This window comes from Tetrao urogallus (genome assembly GCF_951394365.1).
Source record: "Tetrao urogallus genome assembly, chromosome: 1".
NCBI classification, from domain to species: Eukaryota; Metazoa; Chordata; class Aves; order Galliformes; family Phasianidae; genus Tetrao; species Tetrao urogallus.
The window spans coordinates 98582634-98598818 of NC_136813.1; the positions used below are offsets into that span (position 1 = coordinate 98582634).

Consider the following 16185-nt stretch of genomic DNA (forward strand, 5'->3'; position numbering starts at 1 on the left):
CTCAAGCCAATGCAAGCTCTTTTGCCCTTATTCTCAGCACAACAGAAGCTGTGTGGCCATATTAGTACAATACCGTGCCTGAGTGATCTAGCCTGTCTCTCAGCAGGGCTTATTAGCTCAGGCTCGGCGCCACATTAACCGCTGCCATATGGCTTCTGGTCAATTCAAAGAGCGAACTGAATGAGCTCACATCTGCCTGACAAAGTCTGCATAGCTGTGTTCTTTAAAATGGCAAACCTGCAAAATGCTGTGAGGACAGAATCTTGTAAAAGGTTGGGATTTTCAATCCATGCTCAGTTCCATGCTTGTAGAAATACAAGCTGTCACTATTCCCAGTTGTGATCAGAGTTAGAAACTACTGTGAGTGTGATGGAAGCAAAGAGTTTTCATTTAAAAGGACAGTCCAAAATAAGAGGGGAGTATGATTAGGTATATAATCTAAACTAAAAAGTATGGAGGAAGACAACAAGGAATACAAAAAAGTTTGTTTTAAAATATTTTACCTTCTTCTTTGTCAGTAAGTTGTTCATTCTTGAGTAGTAGTTAGGCTACTAGGATTAGTGAGATTTTTACAGTCTCACAAGAAGAGATAGGTCATCTGAAGAACAATGTTTTTTTGGACTCAGTTAAAAAGCACACATAAGAACACTCAAAATGATCCAACAAATGCTAGTCATAGATGTACCACTGAAAAGAGTTCAGATATCCCAGTGATAACATCATTACCATCACAAAAAAAAAAAAAAAAAGTCTTGTCAAATGGGTGTGTAGCAGAAGACTCAAAGGTGAAGAAACCTTGGTCTTCACAATGGTTGTGCAGATTTGGAAACTGCAGAGGTTTAGACACATTGAAGGTGAAAACAAACATGCAGGTAGAATTGAGGAGGAAGACAAGAAAGTCATCCAGATAAAAATGCATGACAACTGGCATGGTTATGACATCTAGCAAGGTTAGCACAGGAAATAAGGAAGACTATCCAGAAGATATATTTTCAATGATAGTGAGTGTTACAGACATTGAAGAGTAGAGAGTGTCCAACAAGAGCAACAGGGACCCTGAAACAGGGCTTTAAGCTTGAGCACAGAAAAACAATTGTCACATTCTGGAAAAATTAAAAGCAAAAAAAAAAAAAAAAAAAGCAGGATTTAGAAACGTTCTCATCATCCTCTGGGATAGCTTATGTGGTTTCAAATTCTTTTTCACAATCTTTCGCATTTTTTCCCCTTTGGGCGCCAAGTTAACTCATAGCAGCTCCAATTGTGTTGCCAGAGGAAGCAATATTAATAGCAGAAGAAGTATAAATCATTAATAAAAACAACTCCTGATCCTTGTGGAAGCCACCATTGCAGAGATCAGCAGAAGGAAAAAGATAGGTAGAGCAGAAGCCAACCCTCTTAGGAAGTAAAAACAAGAGACAGAATGAAGAAAAGGTACTGGAAAGAAAGGAAATTGCTGGGAGACAACAAATACATATTGGGAACCCACAAGGGTTAGTAAGAAATAGGAAATTGCTGCCTGCCCTTTAATCTGCCTCCCAAAAGAAAAACAATTAAAATGAAATAAAACACTTAACTGGAGTTAGCTGCTGCTGCTCCCCCTACACACACTGCTTTGTGTGCTGCATGCCCAGGCCATGATCTTTCATGCAGGTCTCCACAGGACAGACTGTGTTAACCTATAAAGTAGGCATTACATCTACAGAAATTTACATTTCTTTGCTACATTTCTAAAATATGTAATTTGGGAGACCAAGATGTTTAAAGAGTAGAGATTAAGAAATTAATGAAAAGGAGAGAGGCCAGAAAAAAAGAAATTGAGAAAAAATAAATTAGGATGAACATCTTGAATTAATTAAGAGTGTGGCACAATAACTGTATGATTTGTTTCAGGAATAAAACTTTTTTTAAGCAGTTAAGATTGTTATTCCTGAGCAGCGCACAGCAACAAACTCAATCAGGTTTTGTTTCCTTTTCCTTGATTTATCTCTCCTTTGCAGTTCTTCCCATTACAATTCATCTTTAGAAGCAAAGGCCCCTTTAGATAAATACAGAATTAGTTTTTGCGTTTTCCACTATTCCCTCCAATACTTTCTCTTTTCTTCTTTAAATTACACGTATAGTAATGTCTTCCATTACTTCCTTCTTTTTCTGACTGAGATCACATTGAGATCACCTATCTTGTTTTAAACTTGTTAAAGCTCAAAGAGGTTGTGAATGGTCTACAGGAAGAAGCATGAATCAAGTCTTCTTGACAATTCATTAACAAAATAAATGGGTCAAATAAATAAACTGTTTTTCTGCAGATAGCAGTTTTGAAGAGGCTTTCCTGTCACAGAAAATGACAATAGGCTTAATTTTTTTTTTTAATGTTTTGTAGGAAACAATTTCTTGACTTACTTGTTTAAAAATAGCATTTTGCAAGAGAATAAATATTTTGTATTTTTGATGTACTATTTAATGGTCAGGGTAAGAATTCTAGTTACAACATCTAAAATAAGAATGTAAGTCATTCAAAATTGTCACAAGAAAGCCACACACAAAAGGAATGAAAAATCTGTATGCATTATTCATCCTATACTTTGATCTTAAAAGCTAGGAATCCTGAACAAGGAAAGATAAATGGCTTCGGAAGGTTTTTCTTTCAAAAATCAAATGAGGATGATTCAGGATAAATGATAGATAAGAGTTAATATGAAAAAGAGGGAAATTGCAATAAAACTTTGGTTCGGCACTGTGATTGCAAGAGCTTTGCTTTTTGTATTCAATTACAAAGGATTTCTTTTTTAGCTACCAGCCTTTCTTTTCACGTGTAAGTAAAAGATTTTAGCTATTAAAATTTCATTTTCAGTATACATATCTCTTTCCTCCCATCACCCTTCAATACCCTCCAACATGTGAACAACTAAGAAGCCTTCTGAAGCATAGGCTAGTCATGTAGCAAGAAAAGAAGAAGCTGTGAAACTCTGACCTTCAACTCTCGCACAACCATCAACTTGATTTGGAGCTTAAGCAACACATTCTCTCACTGGGAAAGTATTGATAATTACAGGCCTTCTGACTGCATTATGATTTTTTGAGGTTTAGTTAATTAAGCAGACATTGCTAATAACATACGAGACAAATTGAGACAGAGAACCAAGAAGGCTTCCCTGTCTAGATGAGAGAACCACAACCTCCTCTTTAAATGCTTCATACTCCTTAAAGTCCATAATTATTGCCATGTCTTGCCTGAAGACATGCTCAAAGGCCCTGCCATCTTGGTTAGATTACTGATGTCAGCATTTTGTACACAAGCAGTTGCATTCAGATTCATAAAGATAAAACTGCAAGGAAGTTCCTTAAGAGAAGCTCTGAGCAAAGGTAGACAGCAGGTAGACAACACTGCACTAATCACAGCACACCAGCAATTTAATTTAACTGCATAGCAAAGGAAGAGTCCCTTTACATTCCAGTGTAGAGCAAGACATTTTGCTTATCTGACATCAAAGTTATTACCTTGATGCAAGCAGTTAGCATTAATCAGACGTCAGAATGTGGCTAGACGTGTGGAAGAGAAAGGCTAGATAAATACTACAGCTGGTCGTGAGATGGAGGAAACAGACGGGGAATGAGGTGGTAATTTCATTTTAGTGGTACGTGGTAGGAAAGCAGTGAGGAAACCATTTGAAAAGTAGTGAAAGGATTTAGGGTACAACAGGAAGGCTGAAAAGGGAATGGAGGCTAACTAGAGGTACTTTACTCAGGCTTACAAGTAACCCTCAGATACTGCAATATCTTGAATGCCTAAGTGAGTCCTTACTCACAGCCACTGATGCTCCTGCCAACTCTACCTAGACAAAACACAGTGGGAAAGACCAAACCCTGTGATTACAAACGTCAGCAGAAATTAGAAGATTGACTCCACTTCCTCCTCTTTAACCTACAGCAATGTAAATTCATAGCTTTCAGCTCCAAGGTAAGTGCCTGAAACACGTGACTATGAAACTGGGCTGCCATGTAAAGAAGTTGGCTAGACTGCTGGGGTAAGCCTGCTCCTGGCCCTGGCCTTGATCTTTGCTCCAAGGAATTCAATATGAATTTGATCTGTCAAGACAATAATTCCAAGTGCATGAACAACAGTAAGGGTTAGAAACAGGCTGAGGAATTTCCATAACTCGGTGAGTTCTCTTCTGCATTATTTGTAGTCAAGACCTTACATTTTCTTTCTCCACAGTATCTCAGCTCCAGGTCCTAGTACAGATGAAATATCTTAAAATTGAGAAATCACATCTGATTTTTAAGTTGTTTACAATGAGAAATTAAGAAATTAAAGATACTTAATGGACTTTACTGAAGCTTTTTTTTTTTTTTTTTTTTGCTGTCTGTAGTAGGAGAGATTCTTCATTCCACAATGATCCCATGAGAAAAATTAGTCTGATGAGAACAGAATCTCACTAATTGTGCTCTGGCCTCACAATAATTGTTTTTCAATTCAATAAATTAAGTTAAAGATAAGCATTTGCTTCACATGCAAGACTGTCATTCCTCCTTCTTTTGCAACGAACATAGAAGCATTAGACATATCAAACATACGCTTTCATAATGCAGTATGAAAGATACACATAGGAAAAATTATGTTTAGCTATGCTGCATTGATAAATCTGCTTATAGATAACATACTCAAGAGCAAAGAGAAACAAATTTTGGATGATGATTCTTCATCAGATTCATCCAGCAGACATGTGTAGAATGAACAACATGTACAGAGTACAACTTGAAGTAAAAAAAGAGCACTACTGGGAGAGCTGTGCTCTAAGATGATGTCTATTTCTACAGTCTAACACAGATAGCTGTGCCCAGACCCATACTTTCATTTCATAATTGTTCCACTCACTACTGCTTATAACCTGAAAGACATATAAATTTATTTCTTTTCATAGCACATTTATTTGCCCTACAAATGGACCAAAAATATGCAAAGAGCACTTTGATTTTTATTATCTCACCTACATAAACATATCAATTTCCTTAACCTCACCAGGACAAAATAATATTTTCTTTTTATTGCATTCCAAAGGAAGCTGTGCCTTAACTTGGATCTTATTTAACTGCTATTTATTTAAATCTCTAGCTTCAAGATCTCTGTCAGGAGCCTAGCTACCACCTCTGATTCTCCAGCACCCTTACCATTCAGCCTGTAAAGCCCAGTTCTGCTGATGCAAAGATGAACACTGCCATTTCAGATGAGAATGAAAAGCCTCCCTAAGTTAAAAGAAGGGTTGCTGCATGGCATGGACACATTCTTGAAGGAAGTACAGATACGAATCAGAAAAGAGGTGCCAAACATCACTCACTATACCTAAGAAGTATATTCTTGATGTTTATTTTAAATTCCTTTTCAGACAAAAATGCATTAAAATTAAATGCTTTAAACAGCTCTACACACTTCTTAAAATGACATTGAGTCAAGAATCAACAAACCGTTAAGAATGAAAGCAGCTAGAAATCCTTTCAAAGTGGAGCCACAATAAGCATTTTCATTGACTGTACGGATGCTGTTATTACATATATATTGAACATCAAAATATACATTTTGACATTTCCTGATCCGGTAATTTCATGGCTTAAAAAAAGAGGAAGCTAGTGCCTGCAAGCTATATTACCTAAAATTTATTCTTATTGATGTCACTGAGAGCTTTAGCATAAATTTTAATTAATATTGGAGTTAACTTTAAATATATACATTTAAATAATAATAATAATAAAAATAATTTTGCAAGAAAGAAAAACAAGGTTGATCTATCTCATATAAAAAAAGAAGTCTATCCAAAATCCACCAAATTGATTCTTCAGTTTTTGTACTGTTTTAATTCTTTATGTTTGTGTTTTTAAACACAAATGGAAATAATTCAAAATGCGATAAGAGAAATTCAGTAATTATAAAGCAGTCTTCAAAATTAATACTTCTTGTCCATCTGTCTTTCAGCACATTCTCTATTCCAGGTCCCATTCTCCCCTTGTCTCCCAGACCCTTGCAAGGTAATACAGATGGTCACAGCAAAGCTGTTGAGAGGTACATTTATCCGCTTGGGAAGATCCTGCTGCAGCTGTAAGTCAATGTAAATCTGCATTACAATGTAGCTTCACTCTCTTGCTTGTGAGAAAGCAGGCATGATATTCAAAGTGCTGTTTAAGAAACTGCCAGGCACATAGGACATAAAATAATGCAGTTGAATTAGCTGTTTCAGCATTGTTATTTTACACCTCTGAACACAAACATTCATTTCAGCATGTGAAATGTGTATTTCTACAACTACATCAAAACTCATTCTCATTTGTTTGGTTTTCGGAAGCAGAAACTGGTAACACAACATAACTCCACAAAACATCTTTGTGAATGAATACTAGGTTGGTGACTTTTGTAAAATAACGAGAAAACAAAATCAAAGTGAGGGGCTGTATTCCACCATAAGCACAGTTTTCATAAATACAGGTGGTGTTGCCAATCAGTGACAGCTGCCTTTGTTCTGGGTATGTCTTTGTTCTGACAGCTGGAAGAGCAGTTTTAATGTATAACAAAGGGAATGTACTCAATAGGGAACACCTGAAATTCCTTCAAGACAGCAATAGAAAAATGTGACTTATGAAAGCACTTCCTGAAGAAAAAGCAGCACTGAAATCTTCTCCTTATCACAGATCAATCGACTTGTCACACTAGGAAGGAAATTTTAAAAGGAAATTGCAAGTTCTTTTTAAGCATGATGGGAGGAATTACATTAATAGCCAGCAATCAGTATAGGTTCTATAGGGCACTTTAAAATTTAAATGTACGCATATGCTTGAGGTTCAAACTGCCCAAGCTTTGTCTTGTTTGCAAAAAGCAAAACAACAGGCAATTTAAATTTGCAACAAAGCTAATTTTTTACTTAGGTTGCTGGTGTTTAAGTGTTCTTCCATTAAAAACTTCCCTCATTTGATTGTATCTTTGAGGTATATAAATTGTATATGCCTCCAATCTAGTTTTATATACTAATAATTCTTGAAATACCAACAGGATCCTACATAGTATGTAAATTCACATGATAGTTTCTTACCATATGGAAAGACGTTTTGGACCACCAAGTTGCCAGCATACAAATGACTTCTGAACTCCACTTTTCCTTATAATTTCTGTGAGCCACTTATGCTCATTAGCTTATTGTTTTACTTAGCAAAAATTAAGAGTGATGATTTTGTGATTTGAGAAGCTGCTTTTTATATAATCTTGGGTAATTGTACACTATTTAGCAAGCTACAGCTACAAATGAACACAACAATTTCACTGGGACAATAGCTTAATTTGAGAGTACAGGATAAGCCATCATCTCTGTAAAGAAATATCCCAAAAGCTTTCTTATCCTTTCTAATACAGTGTACAGCTCTTTTGCACAGTTTCTTTTCAAAACAATTGCAAAAGAAAATCTCACTTAGCACTTCCTCTTTCCTGCTAAAGCAGGCAGATACAGGTTGCAGAAATTTTAAGTGGATAAAAAAAGAAGAAAATTATAGGACAGAGCCAGACATAATGAATTTCATAATCACAAGTGTTTAATTTCTCTAAGGAAGAGATGAACCCAAGTTTTGCATGGTCCTTTTTAACAAACAAATGCATAGTGTACAATAAGGTAGCATGAGAGACTAAAGAATGCATTCAAAGCTGAATGCAAACTAACTTAAGAAGGACGAAGCCTGGAAAGTATAAAATGGCCCACATATCAAGAGACTAATAATTTTAGATTAGCTGATCTTACCCATCAAATTCTTCACACAATGCCCTTCTTATACTTACTGTAATTCTCTCGTCTTTGTCATCTAGAGGAGTCCCATCTTTTTTCCATGATATAGTGGGTTCTGGGTGACCTCTTGGAGGCTGACATTCCATCACAGCAGGTTCACCCACAGCTACCATTACATCTGATGGATTTTGTCGGAAGTCATCCCGTAGAACTGAAAAAATGAATAAATTAAAAAAATTACCCAGCAGTACACCAGCTGGACAGCAAAATATTTTGGTTTTAGTTTTTAATGTTCCCTGTTGTCATTTTTATTTATACTAACAAAGAGCTCCAGTTCATGAATTTCATCTAGCATCTAAGGATTGTCTCTAGTACTACCGAACTGTAATGGAGAAAACCCACATACAACTGCCTCTGACAGAGGAAAAGGCTGACAGACATAAGATTGACTGTCTGCAGGGAACAGCTGCCTTACTTTCACCTGACAGTTTCTGCCTCATGAGAAAATATGGGACTCCTATCACAGCTGAAGAAGACAAAATGTCTTCTGCTCAGTTAGACAGTTACTCATACTTTTAGGGTTAAAGAGTGGCCACTGACCATACAAACTGCACCCTAAATTTATGGCTAACTGAACATCGTAGTTACTTTCCAGTTCTTGGGAGACACTATAAGTGGGCAAACATCAGTACAGCCTTAGCCAAACTAGTCTTCACAATTTGGCTTCTTTCATTTTGAGAAAACAAAACAAAACAACAAAACAATAATTATTTCCTGATACATGGGAGTCATCCTTCAGTCTGATCCAGGACCACATCCTCATTTGGAAGAGCTCAATCTTTTCACAGAGGGAAATATTTTTTTATTTTGGCTTTGTTACTAAAATTTGTTCTTTCTTATTTGGCGAAGCCTAGGTAACTCTAGTTCCATACACTCATTTACTATCAATGTTGTCTATATCTGCATTATTATTATTTGTTTTAGGAGAAGAGAAATCATACTGTGTTCATCAGACCATTACATTTAGACCCAGTTTAACAGAATAATGGCCTTCCTAAGCCTTGCCAACTAAGTGACAACTGGTTTAATCTAAAAATAAGTGACTCAAATTATAACAAATGTAACAGTCTAGACCTCTCCATTGCTGTTACTGTTACCATTTGCACTGAACAAAGGACATAGTGAGGAAAAAAAAGTACATTACTGCCAAAAAACTCTTAGGATTTTGACAAAGCTATCCGTCACTCTTGCTATCCACATCAATTTTGCGTTAACACTAAATAGTGCAGAGAACCTGTAGCAAAGAGTACGTCCCCTGAGCCACTGACCACAGACACGTGGGCATATATTATTAAAGAGTGGCTTGGTTGTTAGTGATGCTTCTATGCTGCTGTTGTGGTTTAACTGAGCAGGTGGCTCAGCACTACAGTCTTTCACCCACTTACTCCCTTGACAGTGAGATGGGAAAGAGAATTAAAAATAAAAAAAAGAAAAAGCAGAAATTGGGAGTTGAGATAAAACTAATTATTAAGAGAAAAGGACAAATACAATAGTTATGACTATCAATGTGCATGTATATATATGAGCCAACAGTGTGCTCTTGCGGCTCAAGGAGGGCAATGGTATCCTGGGGTCCATCAAAAGAAGGGTGGCCAGCAGGGACAGGGAGGTGATTGTCCCCCTCTACTCTGCTCTTGTGAGGCCCCATCTGGAATACTGCGTCCAAGTGTGGAGCCCGCAGTACAAAAAAGACAGGGAGCTGTTGGAGAGGGTCCAGAGGAGGGCCACTAGGATGATCAGGGGACTGGAGCACCTCCCCAATGAAGAGGGAGCTGGGCTTGTTCAGCCTGGAAAAAAGAAGGCTGCAGGGTGACCTCGTTGCAGCCTTTCAGTACCTAAAGGGAGGCTACAAAAAGGAGGGGAATCAACTCTTTGAAAGGGTTGATATGTGTAGGATGAGGGGAAATGGTTTTAAGTTGAGGAAGGGGAGATTTAGGTTGGACATCAGGGGGAAAATCTTTACCCAGAGAGTGGTGAGGTACTGGAACAGGCTGCGCAGAAAGGTTGTGGATGCCCCATCCTTGAAGGTGTTCAAGGCCAGATTGGATGGGGCCCTGGGCAGCCTGGTTTAGCATTGAAAGTGGAGGTTGGTGGCCTCGTCATCAAACTGTTTCTCCCTTAAAGATCTTACATGCCATTCAGATACTGTAGAAGGGTCCTAAGGGCCAATGGGTCACTTGGAACAAGTTAATCTCACACTTTCTGCAATGCTGCATAATTTAAAATGAAGTTGAGGAGCACAAAGGACTTACAGTTCTTTGACTCTGTTTGGGGAGATTTTTGGCAAATAATGCTATCAGGAGGACTATTTTAATTGTTTTTTTCCTCAAATATGCCAACCTTATGCTCTCATAACCCATAATTCCATGGCTATAACAACAGATATATGTGTATAGCTTGATTAATCACAACAAATACTTTTGTTGTTCAAAAAGTTCAAGACTGCTAACAGAAATGTAGATGGGAACCAAAAGCAATTAATACAAAATATTATACCACTGTTCTAGAAACAGGATATAATTTCTGGATATAAGAACACTTGTGCGCCAAGAAGATTGAAGTATACTGCTGATCCATCATTTGAAGTTACCAATCCTCTTCCATTCTGACGCACTCAGATTTCAAAGGCTTCAATCTGAAAATTAAACTTTCTTAACATCCTGGAACCAGGAGATACTGATGCCCTTCAAAAGGCTAGTCAGGGATAAAATAGCTCCACCACTTTAACAATACAAAGTAATACAGTGGAGTGTTAGGATTTAACGAAGAAACTATGAGAAAATTAGGTTGGAAAGGATCTCCATGCTGTCTGATGAACATGTGATGTTGTCTCAAACAGATCTAGTCTAGAAACTTCATTTCAAACAAATATTCAAAACAAACAAAATGAAGCTCTTGTTTGGGTCGCAGAAACATGAGAAAGCATGCTCCACTTAAGAACAAAACATCTCTCCCTACAAAAAGCAAGGAACATGGATATTTTCTTTCTATGGATTAGAAAAACTGATTTTTTTTTTTTTCTTGAAAACAACAACTGATCTTGAAAAAAACAAGGTTACGTTTAGATTAAATACATTTTTAGAAAGGGAGTATTTTTTTTTTCCACATCTCCAAACTAAAAAACATAAAAGAAATTGAAACTGAAATTGCATCAAGTTGCTTAATATCATATATTCAGTTCCCAATAACTAAGCACGGAAGTGCAAGGAAGTTTATTTGCTCCACAACAGTTTTATTCCAATGCAATAAAAGGGTTGGTTTGACCGCGGGTAAGAAACTATTCTTGTTGAAGATTGCGACACTCAGATAAAGTTAAGAGAAATATAAAATATAAAACGTATGGACACTTTTTTTTTTTCCTGTTTGTTTGTTTTAGATGATCAAGTGATCTTAACGAACCATAGTGCTTTTCAAGTCTGAGAGGACTCAAATCTCAAAGGAAAGCCTATCAGATAGCTCCTCAGATGGCTTTTAGCACCTTTGAAGCAACAAAGAAGTTCAGTACTTGCATAACAAAAGCAAATTACTTCAGTAATTTCTACACTTGTTTTTCTTAGATCAGGTTTTCAACCACAGTACCTCGCCTGTAAAGGAATACCTTTCACAAATTAACGAAGGCATAAAAGAATGCCTTAGGAGAACATCAAAGGTCCAGGCCATACACACATTGAAATATGTATTTTTTTTTTCCCACTTAACTATGATTTTCTTTTGGCTCTAACATTACATAAAGAAATGCTAACCAAAAGTAATCTTCTAGAGATTACTTCACAGACAGTTATTTTTGCAGCTGTAAAGTACGTATTTGCTGTTTTTTGTGGTACTTTTTAATTTTTTTTTTTTTTTTTTTTTTCTCATGTATTTGTCCCCCCCCCCAGGCCTTGGCAATCTTACATAAGTTATATATTTTCCTCACTTACTGACAAAAAGAAAAAATCATTTTTCCTCTTCAGAGTCAAGCTTACTGTAAACTGAGAATATATTTCCTTTCAAAGATACACTAGAAGTGTATTTTGTAATTCAGTACACTGAATTTAGTCACTGAAGGGCCAAATTGCACCACATGCATCTTTTTATGCATGCAGTTGGAATGAAGGCAGATAAAAAGTGAGGTTGTGGTTTTGTTTTTCCAATTTAGTGTAAAATCTTCATATACAAAAATAGTGGGTAAGGTTTTCTAACATTTTACTCTTTTTTTTTCCCCCCTGATATAGCAAACCTTAAGTACTACCATTGTACAGCTAGGACAATGCAATGAGTCTTGCAAAGCTGAATGACTTGGTGATCTTGTCGTGTGAACTCTGAATTTCTGTGCTTGTGCAGAAACACTTTCATGCTCTGCTTGCTGAATTAATCAGGTTGAAGAGAAACTTTCGTAACTTCACATAAAAGTCAACTACTCATACAGCTATTTAAAACCTTGTACTATTCAATCAATAAAGCAATTACACTTTCCCTAGAGAATCCTCCCCAGAGCAGAAAGGAACTAGAAATCACTTGAGGATAGATTTTTATCGACAAGCAACATTAGTAGAGGCATTATTTTTAGTATAAGCCATAAACAGTGCTTTTCAAAATGCAGTACCCAGTATTTTTTTCCTAAATTTTTCTTTGGCTCCTATGAAAAAGAGTAGGGAGTCATTACTGAGTGAAACAGTAACTGTATTTCAAGGTTCTACTTTATAGAAACTGATCAAACTTGTCAGCATTAGGAACAGAAACTATGAAGGGAAGGAAAGAAATGCATATTTTCTATTTATATACAACCACATGTCACTTATACTACTACTCACTCATATCTGTACAACTATTATTGCAAGTTCCAAACCATGCTCCCAGCTGGCCACTGTTTTCCTTCTGCACTTGCTATTTTTTTTCCACACCTTGGCCACCAGGCACCTATGGATATCATGAGAGGAAGTAGTATGTACCAGGGGATTTACCCAAACACCAATGGGATGTTTTCTCCTCTTGTAAAGAACCTCAGTAAGAAGCATGCTCATATATCTAGCATATAATCTTGATTTGATCTGCACAAAAAATAATCCATATGACACATTTGAAGCTCACTGCTAGGTTGATTATTGTTTTGCATATACACATTGTAAGTATTTAGTGAACACTATTAAATTTTATCATTAAATAACTGTGATCTAGTTTGAAGACAAACAAAAACATGACAACACACACACAAAAAAAACCAACAACAAAACAAACCAGACTGTTCTAGTCAGCAAGTGAAAAAAATGCATTTCTAAGCAGTATTCTAATTCCCATCACATACTAGGGACACGTACTCCTTTACAAAGGTATAATTTAAGAACTTCAGATAAGAAAATCTCCTGAAAAATTTTATTATAGGCCTATACTAGTCAGACTGGCTAGACATTTCATACTGGTTGCAGTTCAAAGAAATACATCTAAATATACTTAGCATTCCCAGTCAACCAAGTTAATACAGTCATAGTCACCTGGTGAACACAGGAAGAGAGGGAAATGCAGATGTTTGGGGTGCAGTCACATATCAGTTTAAGAAAACCTGAATCCATTCTTATTATTCTACTGTGAACATCCAGATGTGCTTTCTGCTAACTCTCCTGCATTGTCACTGCCAAATAATGCTATCTCACCAGGCTGGTTGTTGGACAAGTGATCAGAGATTAGTAAGCCATTGCATCTCATTGAAAGATTTACCCAAAATCTTACCAACAGTTATCACTCTTTTAGCATGAAAATCATTCACATGTTTCTTTGCATGGCAGACTGTGCCTCAAAAATGGGGAAAAAGAATGTGAAAATGAAATAAGTAGAAGAAATAATCATTCCTTGTATTGCTTCAGAAAATAACCAGACCTCAACTAACTTAAGCATTAGCCTGAACTATACCACCTTTTCCTAAAGAGTGCTGGAATGAAATTTATACTGATGTCAGAATACTATTTTTAATGCATTAATTCCAGTAATAGGAAAGTGTTACGGCACCTCAGTTAAAAAATAATATAAACTACACATGTTCAGATTTAAGATCACTGCATTACCAAAGAGTATTTTAGATCCTATATAAATTCTATATGAATGTTATCAAGAAAATTTGATCATTTAGAAGTTAAAAATATTATTTACTGAAAACCATTATTCAAATTCTTTTCCTTTCTGAAGGCATTAAAAGCAGATAGTAATCCATTGATTTTATCTCCCATTGCACAGCCGTTAAAACGGAACAGCAGAAACATGTCTATAGTCAGAAATCACTATTACGATCATCTTACAACAACTCACATAATACAGACAATGATTTTATGCAGAAATTGCACATACCAGTAAGGTACTGAATGCTTTTAAAGATGTCTATGCTTTTATCAAGACCCTGACAGGTAAGGAATCACTTCCTTTCACAGCCCGGCCAGTTCTTTCATCATTTTCTCTTCCCATCTGATTCCTACCTTGAAGCATTTTGACCTCAGCTATTGGATCCTGTTACACCTTTGTCACTTGGACTAAAGAGCCTTCTGAAGGCAAGCAGATAGCAATCAGTTCACTATCTAGATCTCTAATCTTCTTTAAGCCTCCCCTAAACTTCAAAACTACTGAAACACTGCACCTCACAGTTGAACTCTCACACAGAGTCATCTCTTCCTATGAGACAGGACTTCCTTGATTTGAGTAGAGAATTCACTTTAAATAGGTTTGCAGGTATAAGAGACTGCTCATACTAAAAAGACTGATCAGAAGTGATGATCATCACTTCACATTATGACAGTACTGATCCATTTTGAATCTTGAGCCATGCATCTACGACTGTAATAGTTTTGCAGTAAAGCCAAACCTTCATACAGTGTTGTCATGCTCTGCTTTGAACTCTGTCCTTTAATAAACCTTGCTGAAGCCTGAATTATTATAAGATCAAGTGTTTTTTTTTTTTTTTTTGCTTAGTAGTCAAATGTATTTACATGCATCAGTACTGATAACATTGCCCAGAATCTTTCTGATCATAACAGCAACTCTTTGCCCTGAAAACAGAGATATAAAAAAAAATCACTGTTCCTCCAATACTGAGCTGTTTTAAAATACCTAACAATTTTTTTTTTTTTTTTTTTTTTTTTTTTTTCCAGCTCCCAGTATGGTGGGAAATACAGCCTTGTACCTATAAGCTATATCATGATGTGCAACCTGAATCTCACAATGAGCGCTACCAATAACTCAGTTTTTTTTGGAAGAAATATGAGAAGAAAACAACAATATAAATTTGAATAAATTAAAATAAATTAATGCATGAATTAAAGACCAAATGATGCATGTAGAATTATTTCCATAATTACTGGAAGAGAGGTTCAAGAAACTCTCATTCCATGCACCCAATATAGTGAAACAGAACTTCAGGCAAAGGCATTTGCTTATTTTTAATTGAACATCTAATCTAGTAAATACTTTACTGAATCCAGTGTCACATTCTGCTGTAAGGGTGATAACAGATTAACGGCATCAGGGACGAGTATTAAGTTCCTGAAAGAACACATTATAAATTATAGAATTTAGAATTAACATTATTAGTACTGCCTGGCTATTGACACCAGTAAAGATCACTGATGGTTGCCACAATCAAGAAACAGATAAAGACTCTTTGAGCACCAATCCAACGCACAACCAGCTGAATTATACACAGGTGTTAGAGCTATGAAATAGCAACAGCCTCCCCAGAGAATTGAAATCTTGATCACACTTTTTAAATGTTAACAAAATGTACTGCTCCAATTACAGTAACCTTTAAGATGTTTTAGAATGTATTCTCTCCAAAGAGCAATGCTTTTGATTGATAGTTTTTATACAGAAACACAAAAATGGCATCTTAATACATACTGAAGGTTAATAGCTACTTTCTCCAGAAAAAGTGTCACTCCCCATTATATTCAGCAATACAAGCTAGCTGATGTAACACCTGCATGCTTCTAATCCATTAATGCAGAAAGAACTCATGGAGTGCTTCACCTACTGGACTACATCTTTTAGAAGGTGCTGATGACAAATATAGCAGTGAATCAAGCAATACACTACACTGCATAAGCATTTAAATGTTGAGGTGTTCGACAACAGACATATTGAATGCAGATGGTTCAATATATTGCAATTACTGCCTTTTATTTTTTTTTTAATACAGTCTTTTCAACCCATTGGTTGAAAGTTATATATGGTAGTTACAAAAATGTATTAAGTAAACCAACACAATTACTGTTATTTTATTTCAGTAGTTGAAGACTTAGACTTAAGTATTGCCACTGGCAAGATAGCTGCCATCCTATACCAGTATCTCAGCATGCGAAGAGGAAAGAGTTAATTAAGTAGATGATGAGTTGGGAATCAATTAAATGGCCAA

At 36.2% G+C, this 16185-nt stretch overlaps 1 protein-coding gene across 1 annotated transcript in view; it reads right to left on the bottom strand.

The window, feature by feature from the left end:
* ROBO1 (roundabout guidance receptor 1) overlaps positions 1 to 16185 on the bottom strand; it is a gene marked incomplete at both ends in the record, with an annotated part of 508695 nt that overhangs the window by 107369 nt on the left and 385141 nt on the right. Inside the window, one exon of the mRNA XM_079549537.1 lies at positions 7808 to 7965. Coding sequence (XP_079405663.1) covers positions 7808 to 7965 — 158 coding nt within the window. The remainder of the gene's footprint in view (positions 1 to 7807; positions 7966 to 16185) is intronic.